The 21,876-nt window shown below is 37.8% G+C and overlaps 3 protein-coding genes and 1 non-coding gene across 5 annotated transcripts; 3 read left to right on the top strand and 1 right to left on the bottom strand.

Moving 5' to 3' along the window:
* Positions 1-1,660: 1,660 nt before the first annotated feature.
* Positions 1,661-7,265, top strand: LOC133702079 (protein ABCI7, chloroplastic). The gene is made up of 3 exons (XM_062126270.1): positions 1,661-2,958; positions 5,890-6,149; positions 6,742-7,265. The coding sequence occupies exons 1-3, from the start codon at positions 2,083-2,085 to the stop codon at positions 7,061-7,063; spliced, it is 1,458 nt and encodes a 485-aa protein (XP_061982254.1). The 5' UTR covers positions 1,661-2,082; the 3' UTR covers positions 7,064-7,265.
* Positions 7,266-7,795: 530 nt separating this feature from the next.
* LOC133702450 (U6atac minor spliceosomal RNA) lies at positions 7,796-7,925 on the top strand. The gene has a single exon (XR_009843740.1). It is a non-coding gene; the product is annotated as a U6atac minor spliceosomal RNA (small nuclear RNA).
* Positions 7,926-7,965: 40 nt separating this feature from the next.
* On the top strand, positions 7,966-10,549 carry LOC133700535 (pentatricopeptide repeat-containing protein At5g46580, chloroplastic). Its single transcript, XM_062124097.1, has one exon. It carries the CDS (start codon positions 8,095-8,097, stop codon positions 10,246-10,248), a length of 2,154 nt encoding a protein of 717 aa, XP_061980081.1. The 5' UTR covers positions 7,966-8,094; the 3' UTR covers positions 10,249-10,549.
* A 42-nt stretch (positions 10,550-10,591) lies between these two features.
* Positions 10,592-18,243, bottom strand: LOC133700534 (protein phosphatase 2C 29). 2 transcript variants are annotated; one of them, XM_062124096.1, is made up of 4 exons: positions 15,998-18,174; positions 13,333-13,446; positions 12,259-12,523; positions 10,592-11,603 (listed from the first exon to the last, which is right to left on the bottom strand). In XM_062124096.1, the coding sequence occupies exons 1-4, from the start codon at positions 17,837-17,839 to the stop codon at positions 11,479-11,481; spliced, it is 2,346 nt and encodes a 781-aa protein (XP_061980080.1). In that variant the 5' UTR covers positions 17,840-18,174; the 3' UTR covers positions 10,592-11,478. The 2 variants fall into 2 exon arrangements, 1 of the variants encoding a protein (XP_061980080.1); XR_009843428.1 differs by lacking the exon at positions 10,592-11,603 and having other exon boundaries at positions 12,384-12,523; positions 15,981-18,243.
* Positions 18,244-21,876: the final 3,633 nt, after the last annotated feature.

Genomic DNA, 21,876 nt, shown 5'->3' with positions numbered 1-21,876 from the left:
TAATTAAAACTTCCTTTTAAGATTTTTTTTTTGGTCTAATATGCAACTTAGCTGTATCTAATTATCCAGTGAAAATCTAAGGAAGGTATAGATCATTAGTGACAGTCAAGCCCTGGAATTGGCAATTTTTTGAACCCCAATATTAGAACTTCAATGTAAACTCGAATCAATATCAAAGCATTTTACAGTTGCCGGAAGAAGTTCACGTCCGTCACCATTGTTATAAAATGGGTCGCATAGATGTTCCTTTCCCGGCCAACCACCAGGACCACATATGAGAGACGGAGAGAGCAAGAGAGAGAGAGATGGGACAGGTAGCTTTCCCACATCAGTGGGTGAGATTGCATTTTGGAGATTGGATCTTTGTGATAATCATAAAGGAAAAGCTCCTACCCATGATTTTGGCTGCATCCAGCAAATTATTGTGCTGAGAGAGAGAGAGAGACTTGTGACCTGTCAGTCATTTTGGCTCCATCCATGATCATGCACTGTAATAATTTCGTCTTTTGGAAAATGTTAAAAAGGATAAAAAGGTCCAGCCTCCAAACCCTATTTGGCAACTTGGAAATAAGACAACGGATGTTTGCATTTGCCCTCTCCCCTCTCTTTACAATAATATTATGTTAATCAATAATGTCCCCCTAATCATCATTCATAGTTCTATAAAGAAACCTTGGCCTGTGAATCAAGCTACAGCTATGAGTTCATGTACGGGACATGTTAGGACAGTAAAGTGGCGACTTATATGCATTTTGTTGTATTTAATTCCACATGTAATTGCTCGAGGATAGACTAAAAACTTGTTTGGCTACATGGCTGGATCATGTTTTTGTCTAGATACGAAGTTTTCTTGTTTTAAATATTAATGTTAAAATAAAATTTTAAAAAAATATTGTTTTAATGTATTTTCAAATAAAAAATACTTTAAAAAATAATTGTATTATAGTCTCAAACACTCCTTGACATTATTACTAATAGTAATTCAAAGATTTTGTTCCATATGAGAATATTGACCAAGACTTGTATATTCTCTGCTGGCGATGAACTAGCTTAACAATTGGATTCAACTGGGTAAGAATATGTAATCTAACCATTATGGTCAAACAATGTATTGAGTGTTAAGAAAATCTCAAACAGACAATAATCTTTGACATCGAAAATGACATGCGATTCTCCCCTAAAGTGGCAATATTTAATAGCAGAACGTTTTAGAGCTTCTTGGATGTCTCGCTTCGTGTTTTGCGTTACCAACGACTGTTGAACAAACGTAATGTTGATTTCATTGAAGAAGAAAGGACAAAGGGCGATCAAAGATTCCGCACTCGATGACTTGAACCCAGAAGTGATGGTCGACGAATACGAAAGCCACAGTCAAAAGTAGCCCACCATCCACTATTTGGATATCGTCATCATGAGGCTGTTACCTCCACATACTAACTAGCTTGAATGAAGAAATGGGCCATACTCAAGCCTAGTTCTAAGATCAGAACCCAAGCCTAACCTGCATAGAAACACCTTGTTATGAAATCAAGACCGAGAGGAAGATCCATATCCATGGACTATCATGACATGAAGCCTATATCAAAAAGAAAAATAAGGAAAATTGAGTGCATTCAAGTGGATTGTAAAGTAGATAAATAAAAATACAAAAGGGTTGAAATGCATCGAAGTTGATAGCTGCAATTTGTTTTGTGGATCCCTTGTTATTAGGATCTGAGGTTGAGTTAGAGATTGAGCTGGGCCTTTTCTTGTCATCAGCTCCGCTCCCTCGCCTCAGTACGACTAAAGCCCGATCATGTTGAAACAGGTAAAAGATTCTTGGGAATATTTGGAGAGCCAGTTGGTAGCTTCACATCATAACCCCAAACTTCTGGTTTCACCGTTTCACCATCTCCCTCTTCTCAGGGACATGTATTGGTGATTGACTTAGGAGTCAAGGCATTATTGATTGAGATTCTACAAAACTAAGACAGTACTTTTATTAGTTAAAACCATATAGTTTCAACAACTTTGTCACTTGTGTTGTGTGTCTTTGTTTGAACATCTAGTCTGTTATTTGAAGCATCGTCATCGTCATCATCTATGTCTGTTTCAGCTTTCACTCCCCAAATTCATACACCCCTTACAAGTAAACCCAAAATCAAGCACAGACAGAAACAGAAGCCCAAAAGCTTTTCACTTTCCACAACCCCAATAACACAAGCAAGTTTCTCTGACCCTTTTGTTCTTCAATTAGCCGAGACTCTTGAAGACTCCCTTTCTCCTTCTGTCTCTCTTCAAAAACTCAGAGATTCCTCCTCTGAATCTCTTCTCTCTACTTCCTGGCCTTCTCGTAAAGATGAGCCCTTTAGGTTCACCGATACTTCATTCATCAGGCACTCTCAAATCCTTCCAATCACCAAACCACCACAATTAGATTATTTACCAAGCATTAATGGGGATACCCTCTTGCCTAATATTGTTATTGCTGATGGGTTTGTGTTAAATTCTATGTCAAAGGTGTCTACTTTACCTGATGGGGTTTATGTAGGTGGTTTGTTGAGTAATTCTAGTGATAGAATTGCCAAAAGGGTATTGGAGTTTGTAGGTGATTTTGAATGGGGTGATTTGTTTTGGTCAATTAATGGATTAGGAACTCCTGTTATGACTGTGGTTTATGTTCCTGCTGGTGTAAAGGTGGACAATCCAATCCATTTTAAGTATGTTTCAGTCGAGGGAGGAGAGGAGGGGTCTAAAAACTTGCCAGTTTCGAATCCGAGGGTGTTTGTAGTGGTGGAGGAGGGAGGGGAGGTTGGGATAATTGAGGAGTTCGTGAGTAAAGAAGGGAATGATAATAAGCGTTATTGGGCGAATCCTGTTCTAGAAGTGGTGATTGGGAAAGGAGCAAAGGTTCGGCATTCTTATGTGCAGAGTCAGTCCTTAAATTCTGCTCATATAAAGTGGACTGCAGTGCGACAGGTGATTTCTTTTGGAGGTTTTCTTTTCTTTCTCTATTATTATTATTTTTTTGCTTGCATATTTTTTGCTTTCCTTCTTTTCTTTTCTTGTTTAGTAACTAGCTAAACATATGTGAAGAATATAATCATGTTAGGAGGATATGGAAATGAGCTCAATGCGCGTGTAAACGGGTCAAATTGCTGTAAAATTAGTTTCATGTTTCAAGACAATTGCACTTGCATATGCTGCTGAGTTAAAGAAAGGTTTTTATGGAACACCTAGTAAAATAAGAATCTCATTAATCAAATAATCATGTAATTCTTGTTAGTGGAATTGTTAGAAGCCATCTATTATTTCGTTACCAATTCTGATGTTTTAACACTTTTTGAATGATTCGAGATATTATTTAATGAAAACCTTGACATACTGAAATGAAGTTTATATGTAGCAAAAGGACATAATTAAGGAAGTTGGCTATACACTTCTTTACTTTTGGCTGAGTGTTTCCAAAACTGCAATTCAATTAATGGTTTTCAATTTCAGATCCCGAAAAGGATTCTGTATTTGGCTATTCTTAACTCTGGAGCAGGGCCCTCAGATAAAGCAGCAGTTTTCTTTATATGGAGGTCATTATCATTGTTCCAAAGACAAAATTCACCATTCCTTTCTTGTGATTTGTTCGTTCTGCTGTGGGTTAGGATTTAGAATGAAGACTCTTTTGAGAGAAACTGTTCTTTCAATAATATATAAGGAGACAAGGGGTGATGGGAGACAGGTTTGCCTTTGAGGAGAAGTAATGATGTCTCTTGCTAACAGATGATGTTGTGAGAGAGATTGTGTATAATTATTACATTGAACTAATTTTGACTTCAATGAGCATTTTTAATCTAGAGACGGTTTTGTGTTGGTATGAGAAATCTGATTATCTCAATAAAGATTCTTCCCTAAGTGAGTCTTTACCAAAAAAAATTGGTTGCTCTTGTCATCTGATAAGCTCCTCCTCACCCATCCTCTAAACCCTAACCCACAAGAAGTGTCTTGAGTTCATGTTGCACATCAATGATATGAGTGAGGGCAGATCTTCGTCTGAGGTTTTTGCGTTGATTATTTCTCTTCCTTCCTGAGGAAAGCATCCATCTTTTTTGTGTTTCATTCTCATGTGTTTAAATCCTTTATCTCTTACCAAAACAATTCCAATTGTTATAATTTAGTTCACTTCTCTTTGAGGCAGATGCTGTGGGATGGGAAAATGTTCTTGCATCCAAGTAGAGTATGCTTTGTGTGTTATTAGGAGTGCCTACTTTTGTTCATGATATCCAATCGGGTTGGAGTGGTCGTTTACCTTTCTTTTTTTTACATTTTCTTCTATGTTATAGCTTGGGGAATGTTTTGTTCACCAAATTGATCTGGTACATTCTTCTCTTTATGATCTTGCCAAATGTGTTTTTTTTTATTTTTCAACAGTATCTGTCATGAGAGGTGTTTTAGAGATGGATAAATGGCAATTAAGAAGCCATTTTTTTCAAAACTGGGAGTTCTTGTGACTAGTCATGTGCCCGGGATTACTTAGGAGTTGCTGTTGGCTGTTGCATTAGTTGAGGAATTGCTTAGGCACAAAAAAGCTGGTGAGGTTTCCAAGCCTTTGGTATCTACTTCTCTGGAGTATTTCTGTTCACTTGATTAATTTAGTTAATATTCATGATTTTTGGTGGTGGCATATATTTGGTAGAGTCCATTGTGGAAGTTAACTGAAACCGAGGACTTGCTTGCATGCATGCTAGTTGAATGACAAGGATGGAAAATTGTCCTGCTTCTAGTGTAGACTTGATGCGTCGAAAAAGGAGGATGGGAATGAATCTGAAGGGTGAATATTAGGTTAGTTGGACCTGATCTGTGTTGTTTTCAAGACCAAAATTGGATTGACCTCGAGCTTTTTTAGGTTGTTTCTTGCTGATAACCTAGAGCATTATCTTAATCTGCTGGATGGAGTTTGCTTTGAAGTGTTTAGGATTACCTGAGAATACTGCCAGCCTTTGAAAACTATGGTATGTGTAGAAATATTGCTGGTTTCATGGGAATCTTCTCTTTTTAGTTTATGTGAAGCCATTGAGGTTTAGGGTGAGAATATAGATATGGATTTCAAAATAGAGGGCTTGTCTTGTAGAGTGGTTAAATTTGTCTTTGAGTTTTATATCTTTACCTTAGAAACTCACTTAGTTAAAGGGAATATGAAGGTAGCAGGTTATTTAAAGTGTATTTCTTTAGGAAATGTTAATTTTGGTTTTAATGTTGCTAAGTGTTAACAAGTTTGAATAGGTTCTGTGTTTTGTTTCTCACATGGTGCTTTTGGAATGAGACGTGGGAATGTCTTAAATCTTCCTCTTATTCACTCAAATCTTTGATTTTCAGATTAAGTCTTACCTGGATTGTTAGTACTTGCTATTCTTTTCTTGACTTTTGGTGGTTTTGTTTTGGTTTAATTCCTTCGCTGGGGTGTCACTTGTGTGCTTCCCATATTTGGCTTGCACCGTTTTTAGTGCTTTCTGACACATTTATCATGAAGCCTATCTTTTGGGAATGTCTCAAGGAAACATTTTTCTTTTTTCTAATTTGCTCAAAACGTGAGATGGCAATGGGCTTTTTATATTATAAATTAATCAGGTTCTTACTAGTAAATTGCTTGAGTTCTAGTGATTTCAGTTGGTATTTCTTGCTTGGTGTGTTTCTGTTGGCACCTTTTGATCATGGAATTGGCGCTGAAATTATTCATAATAAGTCATTAATTCAATAGAAGAATTTAAACATTACGACATATTTTACCTCTGTTAATTCTCAGGCCTATTCAATGATTTTCGGGTGATGAATTTTCCAGCAACAATGAATTTGACTTTATCTTCGGGTGATGAATTTACCCGGGTACAATAAATTTGACTTCAAGTGGATCATTTGCAGGAAGCAGCTAGTTCCTATGAGCTTGTAGAGGTAAGCACTGGTGGGAAATTGAGTAGGCACAATCTCCATGTTCAACAATTGGGCCCAGATACGGCAACTGAGTTATCAACTTTCCACTTGTCTGTTGGTGATCAAACACAAGATTTACACAGTAGGCTAGTCTTGGACCATCCAAGAGGTTATTCTCAGCAACTTCACAAGTGTATTGTTGCTCATTCACAAGGACAAGCTGTCTTTGATGGGAATGTAAAGGTTAACAGGTAAGGCTGTTGTGTCCCATCATATGTGGTTTTTGTTATAACATTTATATTTTTTTGCTTCGTTGTTTGTTAATCTTTATCTTTCTGATGCCTCATTACTATTCCCGTCCTCATGTTTTGGATAATCCTGAAATTTTATTGATTTGAACTCTAGGTAAATAATTATAATGCCTATCATGATGACTGTTTCACATGATTGCACCTAATTTTAATGCAATGATAAATACAGTAATTTTATGGAGCTTCTTTCGCTAAATTGTTGCTGCAAGCTTGTCAAGCTCCTTGACATTTTTGTTCAAAATAGTGATGAGAATTTATAGAGTTGGAAGTGTTTAACTGTCAATTGGTCTAACATGTGTCTGGAATAGGAAAGATGAAAGTACAAATTTTAAGTTGTACTCGCATTCAGCGCTCCAAAGGATGCTCACTGTGTTTCGTTGGTAAAGAATGGCAGGAGAGAATACTGATTAGTTAATGTCATTCTATCAGTTACCTTGTACATTTTACTCGCTGATATAGCAAGTGCAAAGCATCTTATTGGTTGGTCTTTCTTGGTGTATGCCTTTCTTAAAACTATATTTCTTTTTTGCAGATATGCTCAGCAGACAGATGCGGGACAATTAACAAGGAGCCTCCTCCTTGAACCACGTGCAACTGTGAATGTCAAACCCAATCTCCAAATTATTGCTGATGATGTCAAGTGCTCCCATGGAGCTGCAATAAGTGATGTGGAAGAAACCCAACTCTTCTACTTCCAGGCACGTGGCATTGACCTAGAGACGGCTCGAAAAGCTCTTGTATTTTCCTTTGGTGCTGAGGTGATTGAGAAGTTACCCTATTCTTTCATCCGGAAACAAGTCGAGAATCATGTCAAGGGGTTGCTGGATTCCTCTTTCAAGGGATCCTCGCATTGAGGGGTAGTGGAAGTTTTGCAAATTCGTGTTTTGACAGAGTTATAAATTGCTTTGCAGAGGGATAGTCACCACCAGTATATTTTTGGCATGTACCAAGTAGCTGGTAATGTTCTGTTGGGGTTTCATGTATCCAACGATGAGGAGGGATGTTGTGCTACCATCAAAATGCAAAATTAATGCAGATTTCGTTTGTTGTTTCAAAGCTGTCACTGTTATGAGCTACGTTGGTTATCCAAACTGTAGACAGAAGAGAGGAACCACCTGGAATTTTATTTAACAAAATGCTCACAACTTCAGTCCCAAACTCGCAAGTAATGTTTGCCGCCCTTACCATCACTTGGTGCCTGCTTGTGTCTCTCTGAGGAATAGCTCACTGTGACAGAGGACGATGGATTTGATTAGGACGGCCCAAAACTGATTTTTTTCCCCACTTAACGTATTATAATAATAAAAGGCAAGCTCTCTCAGACGTGCATAAATTAAAAGAGTTTAACCAAGTATATCCAAGAGTTTTGTGTCTGAACCCAAGATACATGTTCCTCCACCTCCATAATCTTTCATACTCGAGGCAGCCGTTTTGATTTCTTCCAAATTTTGCACTAAAACAATATTCCATGATTTAGGACTCAGTCAAACAAAGCCAAGGCTTAAGCCCACATCTTGGAAATCCCACATCGTTCACTTTGACAATATTTGCCCTCCTTTTTAATGCCTTCTCCAGAAAAGAGAACCGTGTTCGTAGAAAGGAGAGATGGTTGGCATCTCCCCTGACAGGGACGGGAACAGCTTTCGAGCTTCCCTGTTACCACACATCCGGTTAAGGCTCTCCACCTTATAGGTGGATCTATAACCAAATTTTTTTTTTCCTTTTCTACCCCTCAATTATATAGGGCTTCTCTCCTCTTCAGTATCCATCTAGATTAAGATAAGGTGTCCAAAAATATCGAGAGGGGCATAAACATCTCCCGCTCCAACTGAACTGATAGATATTTTCTTCAACCAGGGAGTTGAGTGCTCACTGGGCCTTAGTCATGGCTGCCAGTCTTTCTACAGCTCTCGATGTCCATTTTACAATACCAAAATCAGATACAAAGAGACCCATTTTCTTCACTTCACCAATCAGGCATAACCCCCCCAAGAAAAGACTCGCCATTTCTTGCAACTCTTCCACCTCAGAAACATCATCCTCTATAAAACCACCACAAAATCTCTCAGAATCACCCAGCCCCAAAAACCCTTCTTTATCTGACCAACTCAAGCCTCTCTCCGCAACCACTCTCTCCACCAAAGACCATAAAGCTCAACTCTTGTCAAAACCCAAGTCCACATGGGTCAACCCCACAAGACCAAAAAGGTCAGTGCTTTCACTTCAAAGGCAAAAGAAGTCTCTTTACTCTTACAATCCTCAAATTAGAGAGTTGAAACTCTTTGCGAAGAAGCTGAATGATTGTGGTTCTGGTGAGGATGAGTTTGAGTCTGTTCTTGAGACAATCCCATACCCACCAACTAGAGAAAATGCTCTCTTGATACTCAATAGCTTGAGGCCATGGCAAAAGACTCATCTTTTCTTCAACTGGATCAAGACCCGGAATGTATTTCCCATGGAAACCATATTCTACAATGTCACAATGAAGTCTTTGAGGTACGGGTTGCAGTTTGATATCATTGAGGAGCTTGCTAATGAGATGGTAAGCAATGAGATTCAGCTTGATAACATTACTTATTCAACTATTATTACTTGTGCTAAAAAATGCAGTAGGTTTGATAAGGCTGTGGAGTGGTTTGAAAGAATGTATAAAACTGGATTAATGCCTGATGAGGTCACATATTCTGCTATTTTAGATGTTTATGCTAAATTAGGCAAGGTTGAAGAGGTTTTAAGTTTGTATGAGAGAGGGGTAGCTAGTGGGTGGAAACCCGACCCTATAACATTCTCTGTATTGGCAAAGATGTTTGGTGAGGCTGGAGATTATGATGGCATTAGGTATGTTTTGCAAGAAATGAAGTCTCTTGGCGTGCAGCCTAATTTGGTTGTGTATAATACATTGTTGGAGGCAATGGGCAAGGCAGGGAAGCCTGGCTTGGCTAGAAGTTTATTTGAGGAGATGGTGGACTCAGGGCTAACCCCGAGTGAGAAAACACTAACTGCACTAGCTAAGATTTATGGTAAGGCTAGGTGGGCCAGGGATGCCATGGATTTATGGGAACGAATGAGGTCAAATAACTGGCCAATGGATTTCATTTTATACAATACGTTGTTGAACATGTGCGCAGATCTTGGCCTCGTTGAGGAGGCCGAGATGTTGTTTGAGGATATGAAGAGATCAGAGAAATGTAGGCCAGATAGTTGGACTTTCACTGCTATGCTAAATATATATGGCAGTGGAGGGAATGCTGATAAATCAATGGAGTTGTTTGAAGAGATGTCTAAGTTGGGTATTGGGCTTAATATAATGGGTTGCACTTGTTTGGTTCAGTGCTTAGGGAAGGCAAGAAGAATTGATGATTTGGTTAAAGTTTTTAATGTTGCGATTGATGGAGGGGTTAAGCTGGATGATAGGTTTTGTGGGTGCCTGCTCTCTGTTGCATCGTTATGTGATGAGAGTGAGGATGTTGCTAAGGTCCTAGCTTGTTTGAAGCAAGCTAATCCAAGGTTGGTTGCCCTTGTGAGATTGATTGAAGAAGAAGAAACTCGCTTTGAGACCCTAAAAGAGGAGTTTAGGGCTGTTGTCAGCGGCGCCGTGGTGGAAACAAGAAGACCCTTTTGTAATTGCTTAATAGATATATGTAGGAAGAGAGATCTTCATGGGAGAGCACATGAGCTGCTCTATCTGGGAACCCTTTACGGATTATACCCAGATTTACACCACAAGACTGTAAAGGAGTGGAGTTTGGATGTGCGCTCACTGTCTGTGGGTGCAGCTCACACTGCACTTGAAGAGTGGATGGGGACCTTGACCAAATTCGTGCAGCGCAATGAGGAATTGCCAGAGTTATTTTCAGCTCACACGGGTTCAGGAACTCACAAGTTCTCACAAGGCTTAGCCAATTCCTTTGATTCCCATGTGAAGAAACTTGCAGCACCTTTTAGGCAGAGTGAAGAGAGAGCTGGTCATTTCGTGGCCACACGGGAGGATTTGGTAACTTGGGTGCAATCAAGGATTCCGTCTTCGGTGACAGCATGAACCGCAATGTAACCGCACAGCCCAGATGGCGCGTGGAAATATTTCTACTGCATGGCATCAGAAGAAATAGGATGCGCCATCATGATGCTTCTGTGGGTGCTTGTTTGGTTTCAATTTGTTCTGGATGTTGGAAAATGTTATTGAGATGCATGAAATACGATGGTGTTTGCTGATGGCTATTTGGAGGCAACTGCGATTTTATTCATGCCAAATGCAATCAATAATACTTCCTAATTGTTTAAATAAATAGATCAAGGTGCTCTTTTTGTTTGCGATCATTATTATTATTTTTATTTTTGAAGATTGAATTGCAATTACATTTCATCGCATGCAGGCACCACAATTCTAGAGTCAAAAATAAAATTTTGAAGCACAATCTGATCATTGCGATGCCTTCAAGTTAATTACGACAGAGATGGTTAACAATCTTTTTAATCTTAACCAAACATTGTTTGAATGCTAACTAGTTTACATGAAATTTAATGACTCAAATCAGAAGTTATGTGTGCCGAACCGAACCGACAGCACCGTGGAAACAGAACTACCTCCTCAGTCCTCACTTCTTCATCCCCTACATCCATCCTTATTTCATACTGTAATTACAGCTTTCGGTTCCCTTTGGGGCAGTTGCTGCTGAGAGGTATGGCCTTCTGCAACAATTTGTTTGTACAGGCAGAAGATAAAAATTCCACACAAGGAACGTGTAGAAACCTCCTTTTTTCTATTAAACCGCAGTGGAGAAATCCACCTTCAAAATTACAACTCACCTTTAACTAGGCATTCTCCTAGTTCAGTATACCCACCCCCCCAACCCAGATTACAAGCATCTCCCCCCTTTCTTTTTGCTCTAAAAGAAGAAGAAAAATGAAATGAAATGAACGAAAAATGAAGGCAGCTAGGAATGGAGAAAGCCTCCACCTGAGCAAACATCTGTCTAAACGAAGAAGGAATAGGAACTTCCTTTTCTTTTTTCATTTCCTAGAGCATTTGCTAACCCCCCATCATTTCCTCGGGACATCTACGAGCTATAGACAGCAATCTGGCATTAATATTTGCCCATATCATTTGGACTTCACCCCTGTTAACTGTATACCACCCCAAGAAAATTTCCATGACCCATGACAAATGGGTCACTGCTTGCCAAAAAATCGACTTGAGAATTGGAACTGCATCCCATATTGTGTAGGAAGGTCATCGGCAATGGAAACACTGTCCAATGCACAAAGACTTTTAAAGGTACTTCCCCGATGATTTCCAAATTCTTCCTTCAAGTGATATTACCATAACGGTAACATCATCATGGTACTTTCGGCGATCCCCTTGCGGGATGTCCAGTAATTCATGGAAATCCATTCCTGCAGACAGTCCATGGAGGTTGAAAATCAGCACTGCTCAAACAGTTGGAAAATACAGTACATGAATCAACTAGAAAGCTTAAACTATGATAAACATGAAGAATAGAATGTACCAGTCTTATTTATTCTACATGAATAAATAATGTTCAAAGAAAATCCCCAGAAATAGTTTGCATCTCTTAACAAACTTGGCATTGTGATATATTATAAGAAAAAAAACAAATGGAAAACATGAATAGTGGGAGAACCATAACAAGAATAGTGAGAGAACCATAACCCCCCTTGAAGACCCAAGTTGTAGAATATTATTTGCAATCACATAGCAAGCAAATATCAAAACCAGGATTCAGAGGGCAGAACAGGAAAGCATGAAGAGCAAAGGCTGGTCCCTAGATAAAAGTAGAGTTGATCTAATATCTGCTACACAAATTTGCAGAATCACATAAGTGGGGTGGCAGAAATTACAACGCAACATCACCTCCCATCTTATAAATATAGATAAGTTTTTAATTATGTGGGTAGGGCATTGGGTACCCTACATTTTTCTACCAGGCTTTCTGTGAACCTGAAATGTTTCTCCACATTATATACAAGTAAAAGTGGATGTGATATCAAGCAATTGATATGACTAGCAGAAAAAAATAAGTAGGTGTACCAGCTTTCTTGGCTGCACGAGAAAGAAGCTCCTCTATCAGGTGCTGTGCAGGGTCTCCATCAGGAAACTTCTCCATGAAACTCTCAACATGAAAAACCACTTCCTGATTTGTCAGATACTGATATAATCCATCAGATGAGAGGACTAAAAACTGATCTCTTGGACACAGTTGATAATGATGAAGAGAAGGTGAACAGGATATGTATGGTGCGGTGCCAATATACTCATTTCGAAACATTTCCAGCAAGGCATCATTCAACTTGGGCTGTGCCAGCATAAATTGTTATGTAAGTCAATAAGCATCAACAACACAAGATCCTCAACTGAGAAAAATATCTACGTTAAAGGCCCGTTTGTTTTGCAAAAAAATATTTTCCCAAGGAAAACATTTTCCCGAAAATGAGTTGTTTTCCATCATTTGGATATATCAAGGATAATAAAATGAGAAAAACTGCAATGATTGTAATGAAGCTGGTAGTGGTGCTGATAGCTATTGTGGTAGTGTTAATGATGGTTACAATTATAGCATTTATAATACTAATAAAATTGATGATAATGGTGGTGGTCAGAGGATAATAGTTGTTGTAATGATGGTGATGATGACAATAATGATGAAATGATAATTAATTTAATAACAAGGTGGTTGTGGTGGCGGTGGCAAAAATAGTGGAGGCGGTGGTGGTAATGGTGTTAGAGAGTTATGGTGGGATGGTGATTAAATAGTAATTATATTAGTAATAAGATGTTGGCTGATGGTGGTGGGGCCATGGTTGTGTTGATAGTGGTTATGGTGGTGGTGGTGGTGGTGGTGGAAGATTATGGTGGGGTGGGTGGTGTTGATGAATATCATGAGTTATAGCATCACAGAAAATTGGTGAATATCATGAGTTATAGCATTACAGAAAATACTTTCCCCTCCTTCACAAGGTTAAAATATTTTCCTCCAAATTGTAGCTATTTAGGGGTTAACTGGAAAATATTTTTCATAATTTGTTTCACACTGAAAAATGGAGGAAAACATCTTCCTATTAAGTATTTTCAGCAAAACAGAGTCTAAAAACGTGTTTCACATACCCTTTTCAGAAATCCAGCCCCAAAGGCTCTGGTAACCTTCAAACGACCTTTCACCCTGTCATTCACAATACATTGGTTATCATCTGGGTGCTCATTCTTGATTCTAATGACTTCCTGCATAAGTAGCGAAGACGAAAACTTATCAGCCACTTCATCTATCAATAACAAGACTCACAATAGGATAAAGATTAAAAAGTTATAATTGATGCTATACATGATGAAGCAGATCCTTTTTTCTTTTTTCCAAGGGTAACAGAAATTTGAATATCTACCCCTCATCACAGAAAATATATACAGGTGGCAAATCTTCATGCTACCAGACAAAAATATAGGAAATACGGCAACACACTTCAATAATTCCAGAACAAGACAGTGATAAAGTAATTGTGTGGTTCAACCACAACAGCAAAGTCATAGCAAGTTCAGATGCTTAATTCTCTACGCTAAATAGCAAGGCTCTCAAACTTTCATGCAACGTTAAAGGCATCAACTATTTCCATACAAGTACCTCTTCCAGACATAAACATGTGTCCCTGCCAGCTAGTTTTGAAGTTGCAAACAAACCTTGGGACCTATCATTAGAACCCATCACTCTAACAGCCTCATACATGGTGATGACCATAAAAAAAAAGTTCTCTAAAACAGAATATCCTATCTGTCAATTCAAGCTCTTTAATGTCATCAAATTACTAAGTCTCTTTAATGTCCATCAAATTACAACATAAGAATTTCTTCTTAATTACTCTTATCAGCCTTAAAAGGACAGAGAAGACAGATTTGAGGTATTTACAAGTTTTGACAATAATTTGAATTGATGGGAAAAATTATTATGTATTCCTGTAACTAACACAAAAAACTGCTCAAGAAAATGTAATGAGCATTTGCACCAAATGGAAATGATTCCATCACACAAATATACTAATATATTACAGCCTACATCACACTTGAACATATATGCCCTAAGCACAACTTGATGGACCATAGAAGAATAATATATTTTAGTTTAGCAAGCAGCAGATTGCCAAAGTGCAAGGAGGCCACAACTGTACTAGACTAGCGCAAACAGTCACTAAAGCAACAAACTTCTATATTTATGCATGGTGAGCTTATAGCTAACTGTGCACCTTTGATGGAAGTGTTATGTCACCTCCTGTTGAGATATGGCTATGCTCTAGAACTATAAGCACATGATACAGAATCAGTTTGCTACTTGACTTTCCAAGAAAGTTCCAATCAAATGTCTACAAAGACAAGGCTGCTCCTTGCAGTAAATCTTCTACCCGGACACAACACTGGAGGAGGGGAAAATTATACTTGGTGCAATTAATTTTAAGCAACAAACAAAGATTGACGTTCATTGAGAAACTGCCAAATACTAGGAAATGCAAACAAAATAACAAATTGAATTGACATTGACAAAGGAAGCATCCAACATTCCAAACACTGGCCAGCTATGAAAATGAAACTTACAAGGAAGCTTCCATGCATCTCCCTTTTTTCTATCCTAAAAGAAGATATGAAATAACAAACAGGGAAAGTACAATGAATAGGAGAGGATATGTGGCATGCCACTCCATAACATGAAACAAAACGAGGCAGATTTATTCTAACAATTTAATTGTGATATAAAAGTTTCAAATGCAAAATGCTTTTTTTTAGCAAACAGTAAAATAAGAGGAACTGCAGAATATAATTTCCAAATTTCAGATTGTTTAAATATCATGTCCACATGTTAAAGAATGAGATTTTTTACAACATCTAAAATCTACAAGTCAAAATAGAGCATACACTTTAAAACAACTATGGTAAAACAAAAAAGGGAAAAAAAATTCAGTCTGCAACTTGTCATACAACAAGCAAGGTCAAAAGAGCAATAAATTCTCCTGGCACCATGCTTTAATATCCCAAGTTCTAGTAATTAAAGAATCAACATCAAGAGCTAAAAAATCACAGGATAAATAGTTTCTTGGCATCATTAAGGGTTAGTGCAAGGTCCTCGAGGAAAGAGGATTGCTTGAAAAGACAACTAAAGATGCCCTCCAATCTATGATTGTAAGTCATAATGGCAAACTGTCAAAACTAGAAAGAAAAGAGTCAAAAAGGTATCGAATGTGGAACCAAAGAGTCATACACATCAAAGTATCAAAATCTAACCTTGGGCATTTAAGTACCATTCCAAGTAGAGAACTGGCATCACTAAGATACTTAAGGAAAAAAGCAAATAACTACAGAAATGCATGAAACTGTTGTAGGATATGGATACCGTCCTGCATTTGAAAGACTCAACAAACACCCCCTGATGACTAGATGTTACTCATAGATCAGCTTAAGGATCTAAAGAAAATATTTCTTAAACTGAAATTCTAGACACCTTTGCACATAACTTCATGGAGCTTATTGCGCAACATGATAGTAAAAATCAAAGCAAATATATGAATAGCAATACCAGTATTATCCTAATGATTCTAAGCACCAGCCACTGTTCAAGGAAAAAGTAAGATTATTAACTAGTTAACATACAAAACCAGCCCACCCTGGAATTTCTACCAATATAAAGTCAACATCATATACAACTAGGTAGTCGGCAGTAATCAAAGACAGCATACAACCATTAATAAAACTAGATGAGCCAAGTAAAGTTGATTTACCAGAATTGAAAACTTACTTCTTCAATGCTTGTGCTGTGATCAGTAGATAGCTGCAATGCAGTCAATCTCGTTTCAATTATTGCCTCCGTGCTCAGTTCATTTTCACATACACTAGAACCAACTTCTTGTGGCTCATACTGGGCAACAATTGCCCTGCTATCACCCACATTCATCACATACACATCTTCATCCCTCATCAACACAGCCAGCAAACACGAGCCCATCAATGCCAACTCCGGATTGGTATCCAACACCTTATCTGTCATGTCCAAGTACGCTAATTCAGTCGCCTCTAACGCCCTTGACAATGCCCCCAAAACCAAATCATGGTCAACAGGTCCCGCCTTCCATTTCCTCTTCAAAACCCTTTCCTCTACTTTACTACTCTCCACCTCCACCTCCACCTTCCCCTTTCCCTCCAATCCGAACTTCCACGGAAACAACTTCCTCTCCTTATGTTTCGACAAACCTTGTTTCAATTTTGACAACAGTAACCACCTTCTGCTAACAGCTGACCCTGCATTACCTACACTAATCGCATCATCAACAGAGAAGGCAAATCTATCAGACCCGGAAAGATCAAGCCCATCTTCCAGATCATCCTCAGCTAGGAACTCCCATAACCTCCTCCTCCGGGTACTAGCTGTCCCCTCCGTCTCCTCTGGTTGAAACGTAACCCTCTTCACTCTATCCTGATTTACCGCATTAGATTCCATTCCACAAGATATGCCGTCGCCGTCCTTTTTAACATAAATTTCCTCTAATGGATCCGCTTTTGACACCAAGTTGCATTCACTTTTGACAATTAGATCCTTCACGTCACTTGCACCACTCTTTTCCACTAATGGGTCTGTTTTATTTTCAATTCCTTCCACATGAATAGTCTCTTGAGGCTCCTCTTCAACAACCTCCCAAAACAAACCTTGAAGTTCATTAAAAACAGCTCTATATAGATTCCCCATCAAGAACTCCGGCGCATCAGGTCCGTTAAACCCATCATAAATCCCAACAAACAACCATCCGTGTTCCTCCGATACAACCACGTGCACCCTATCCTCTCCTGCCTTCCCTAACGCCCACTGCACGTTATCCCCTTCTTCTCTCCCCTCCATCTCCTCTACAGTCCCCGAATTCTCCCTCCGGTTCACGAAATTCAACACCGGAACAACCCACGGCCGGCTCTTCTCCGAAATATTCCGATACATAGCCTTCTTAAACCCCGACATGCCCTTCCCCCTCCTCTTCTTGTTTTTTACATAAATGCCACCAAGTGGAGCCGAGAAATGCACCCGCCCGCCACTTCCATCGGTTGTTCCACTCGTACTCGGGTCAAGCGGACCCGACAATGCGCCTCTCTCAATCGGACCCGACAAAAAAAACCCTCCCCCTCCACGTGGCACTGGCTGTAACGGCAACGCGCTAAACGACGCCGTGCTCTCAAATCCATTCACATTATTCACAATACTGCCAGTATTATTAGCCCTTGCACCTCCAGCAGAATAAGTAACAAAGCCGCCAGTATTGTTCGAAGAATTAATAACATCAATGGCATCGTCGTAAATATTGTCAAGTTGGAGGACGGTTCTAGGAGTGGAGGTGTTAGCAGAAACGGAAGCACCGGAAATGGACTTGAAGCCGGTTTCGGGTACGGGCCGGGCCGGTGAGAAACGGAGAGAGTGGGAAGGAGAGACAAAGCGATCGGAGGGAGTAGGAGAGAGAAAGCGGTTAGAAGATCGGACGTAACAGAATGAGTGGCCTAGGGTTTCATCTAACGGCTCAGAAGCAGTGAAAATCAAATCCTGTTGGTTGTTGTTTGGCGGTTTGAAGCAAGGGAAGAGTGTGGAGAGTCCACTTCCCATCACATTTGATAGTCTCCTCTCTCTATCTCTCCTCCACTTTCTGTTTGGAAGCTCAGAGAAAAATGAGAGAGAAAATGAGAGAGAAGATTGAATCTCTCTTTTCAAGTTTCAAAGAGAAAGAGAAAGTAACTAAAGTGTAGCGGGGGAGAGAGAGAGAGAGAGAGAGAGAGAGAGAGAGAGAGAGAGAGAGGAGACTTGTTGATTTTCTTTTCTTTTCTTTTCTTTTTCTATGTCGTAGAGGGAGGAAGGGGAGGGGGGAGAGAGTTTTTGAGAGAGTGAATTTGAAAATTGTTTTTCAGTTTCGGTGATCTGTAAGCTGCAGTTGTTGTTTTTTGGTTGACGGTTACACCTGGCGATTTTTAGCTACGGGTTTGTGGGGTCCCGGCAAGGAGCCAGAGGATAATATGTGGGGTCAAGTTTGGGCAAGCCACGTGGCAAAGCGCCAGACTGGTATTTTTGACATTCAGCATTGAAATGAATGTGTGTTATGCGGGCTTATAAGGAAAAAGTGGTTGAGTCAACGAGAATGAGTTAGCTTTGGATGGACTGGAGTTGTCTGCCCCTTTTGGACTGAGAGGGGCGTTTTTGTCTTCCTAGCTTTTGCGGGAGGCGGTGATCTTCGTTTTTGGGAAAAGCCCGGGCCCAAAACGGGAGTGGCATCGCATCGCATTGACAGTTATGCCCTTAAGAGTGTGTAGCCATTGATCTTTAGATTTTTTTTAATGCTAAGAACACTCCTTCATCAATGCACGGTAATATTGCATAGTAACAGTAATAGTAATAGTAATAGTAATTTAAACATATTAGATATTCTAAGTTTGTGTTTTATAATATTTTATTGACTGAGTATCAAAATCTAAAGAGATGGGGATCTTTTTTAGTTAAAAATCGCAGATATAATTGAAACACTCTTAATTCTTTTTAGTTAAAAAAATAGCCAGAGGGAGAAGAAAAAACAAAGGGTAGTAATGTCACGAAAGAACAACCTCAAGGGCAATGGAATATAAAACAGGGTGCCCTTGACCTTGGATGGGCCCAAATCCAACCTCAGAAAAGGGCAATCACACATCTGCATCGCTGCTGCTGCTCCTGGTCAGGTATCTTTCATTGCCACGTCATCAAACAGTACATAAACCGTTGGACGACCAGGATTGAATCTGGCAATAGGGTGAGAAAGTTGTGTTTGTCTTGGCATATGAGAAATCTATCAGAGGAGGAGTCGAAGGACACGAATTCCTCTTCACTCATCTTTGCCTTGCGTCATCTAGAGCTCCCATTAAAAAAATAATAAGCAATTTTTGTTAAATAAAAGTTGTTTTTTATTATTTTAATATGTTAATATTAAAAATATATTTTAAAAAAATAAAAAATATATTTTTTTCTTATATTTTTAACACACTCTCGTACAAACACTCAGTAACTGTTTGGCGCAGCGGTTGAATAACTGTCTCACTAATTTCTGAAATTCATTCTTGCTCTGAAATAATATACTAATATTAAAAATAAATAAAAAATATTATTTTTAAAATATTTTTAAGCGGGAAGAACATTTGAAAAGAGCCATCACGTTCTGCACTTACTCTATCACTGTGCAACTAAGTCTTAGTTAATTGATAATAGTAATAAATTAATAATAATATAAAAAAAAAAAAAACAGTCAAATTCCATTCACAAGCAATTAGTGTTTAATAAATACTTTATTTACTACCTTATCCAATGGTGGTTTTAATTATCATGGGAAGTCTCGCACCGAGTCGAGAGCTTTCTTCCCAGTAGTCAAAAAATAAAAAAATAAAAAAACCCCACTGTAATAATTTATCTATTAAATATTATTTTCATTAAGTTTGAGAGAGAGAGAGAGAGTCAAATAAATAAAAAGGCGAATTTTGCATGTGAAGGCGGGAAAATCTTTCTCCCACTCTCTCTCTCTCTACCTTTGGCTGCAAGTCAAAGGGTTTGTTGGTCGATACGAATTTTTTAAGAAAAACGACAAAGAGTATAAAATGTCACGCGAAGCGTGTGAGAGCCCCCCGTGCATGGATACGCGCGCGCGCGCGCGCATATGGGCGTATGGAGTGCACAAAACGTTGGGTTAGTAAAGATGGCCGCAATAAAGAGCAAGTTGATGCGTTAAAGCTTGAAGAAAGGGAAAGTTGATTACCTAGCTAATCCTGAATCATTGTACTCTAAGTACAAATTAGGATAATGTGGGTCAATATTTAATGTTTTTGTTGGATCAAATTATTGACCAAGGATGGCTTGTGTTTCCATGCTTTGCGAAGATTCTTGCTAGAGCTAGGTAGGTATTAATGGTGCAATTATGGCTGATAATTTTTGGGAATATTGTTAGCCATAAACTTAATTTGATTAAGGCTCTATCCCCGGTCCAATTGAGCATTACCTTTTTATTGATCAATAGAAAACATTACACCGATCAATTTTTGGAGTCCATCTTTATAAAGACATATAATCTCGTCTTAATGCAAAAGATGAAGGTGCAATGCAAATGCAAAAGGATAGATAGAGTTCAAAAACAAACGTCAGGCAATTTTACATAACATGCATGTTAAAAAACTTTTAATGGAGATTCAAACAAAAGCCCTTTTTTCATGTGTACGTTGTTTGTTTCTATCTTCATTTAATTAAATGGAGAAATTATTTTAAAAATTATAGTTATTAAAAATGATTGGATATATAATTTATATTATAAGATCAAATATCTTGATTTATATTTATCTCTAAATTTTTCTAGTTTAGTCTTCATTTATAAGTAATGTTTTTTTAATATTTTATTGGCATGAATAATCATTTAATTAAATAAAAAAGTATTCTAAAAAAAATCATTAAATGCAACCAGGTACACGACCAGTACTGCAAGATCAAATATCTAGATCTACATTTATTTTTGGATTTTTCAATTCTAGTTTTTAGTTATTATTAAAGATTTTTTTTATATTTATTGATATGAATAATTTTTAATTTATTTAATTAAACGTATATATAATTTTTTTTATTTATACATGAGAATATTTTTATATTAAAAAATTATTTTTTTCTAAAAAATTTATTGGATACACAGCCAAACCACGCGAATGAAATAGCTATTTCTTTCATCAAACGACGTGATTTATAATTTTATATTTGGTACATCACGTGCACAGTTGGTGGGGGGTGGGGATGCGGGGTGCATATTTTATTTTCTTTTCTGCGGGTTTTACTTTGGTGACAGATTGGTTAGCAGTAAAAGGGAATTACGTAATTTTATATTTTATTTTATTTTTTAAATTTTATTTTTAATATCATATATGAAAACAAAAAAACAATTCAAAGCAAAGAAATTTTTCTTATTTTTTTTAAAATATTTTTAAAATACAAAAACAAATGCTAACTGAAGAAGAGATTTATTGACTCCAAATCTTATTTGTTTTGAGTCCTCAATTGCGTCATAAAATATGTTTGTTCGTTCAAAAAAGAGAATTAATATTGGGATTTTAGACTTTTTAGAGTCCCGAGAAACAATGAGATAATCAATTGAAACAATTCAAAAGTCATAAAAGTTCGATGTGCAATTCAAAAAGTGCCTCGAAACAATATAATGTTTTATATGATTATTGGATATAGCTTTAATTTTTTACAAATAGATTTTTTATATAAATCCTTCCAGGTAGATTTTCTCAAAATTGCATTCGAAATTTTGTATCATATTTTAGATTTTTTCCTTGTTAATTTTAGATTTTAGTTTTATTATTATTATTTTGAATAATATAGGTGTTCAGATCAAGTTGCACGTATCTCGACTAATATCATGAGCCCTGAAGTTAACGACTATGTAAACTTCCAGTGACCATCATATTAGCAACCATAGGGTTCAAACCTGAAACCATAGGGGGAGCAAACTCTTTGGTCCCAAACTCTTATCACTGGGCACCTACTAGATGATTGTTTTATTATTTTTCTTGATCGGTTGTTTTCTAGTTGTTTACAAATATTTAGGGTATTTAAACCTATCTTTTAAGATTTTATTTTTTATCTATTTC

This window comes from Populus nigra, chromosome 8 (genome assembly GCF_951802175.1).
Source record: "Populus nigra chromosome 8, ddPopNigr1.1, whole genome shotgun sequence".
Classification (NCBI taxonomy): Eukaryota; Viridiplantae; Streptophyta; class Magnoliopsida; order Malpighiales; family Salicaceae; genus Populus; species Populus nigra.
The sequence above is the reverse complement of the archived record's forward strand: the minus strand, read 5'-3'. Positions and strand labels throughout refer to the sequence as shown.

Coding starts and splice junctions, on each gene's coding strand:
- LOC133702079 (XM_062126270.1), top strand. CDS start 2,083: ATGTCTGTTTCAGCTTTCACTCCCCAAATTCATACACCCCTTACAAGT. Junction 2,959..5,889: donor AGTGGACTGCAGTGCGACAG/GTGATTTCTTTT, acceptor GATCATTTGCAG/GAAGCAGCTAGTTCCTATGA. Junction 6,150..6,741: donor GGGAATGTAAAGGTTAACAG/GTAAGGCTGTTG, acceptor TCTTTTTTGCAG/ATATGCTCAGCAGACAGATG.
- LOC133700535 (XM_062124097.1), top strand. CDS start 8,095: ATGGCTGCCAGTCTTTCTACAGCTCTCGATGTCCATTTTACAATACCA.
- LOC133700534 (XM_062124096.1), bottom strand. CDS start 17,839: ATGGGAAGTGGACTCTCCACACTCTTCCCTTGCTTCAAACCGCCAAAC. Junction 13,447..15,997: donor ACAGCACAAGCATTGAAGAA/GTAAGTTTTCAA, acceptor CTACTTATGCAG/GAAGTCATTAGAATCAAGAA. Junction 12,524..13,332: donor GGGCTGGATTTCTGAAAAGG/GTATGTGAAACA, acceptor ATGCTGGCACAG/CCCAAGTTGAATGATGCCTT.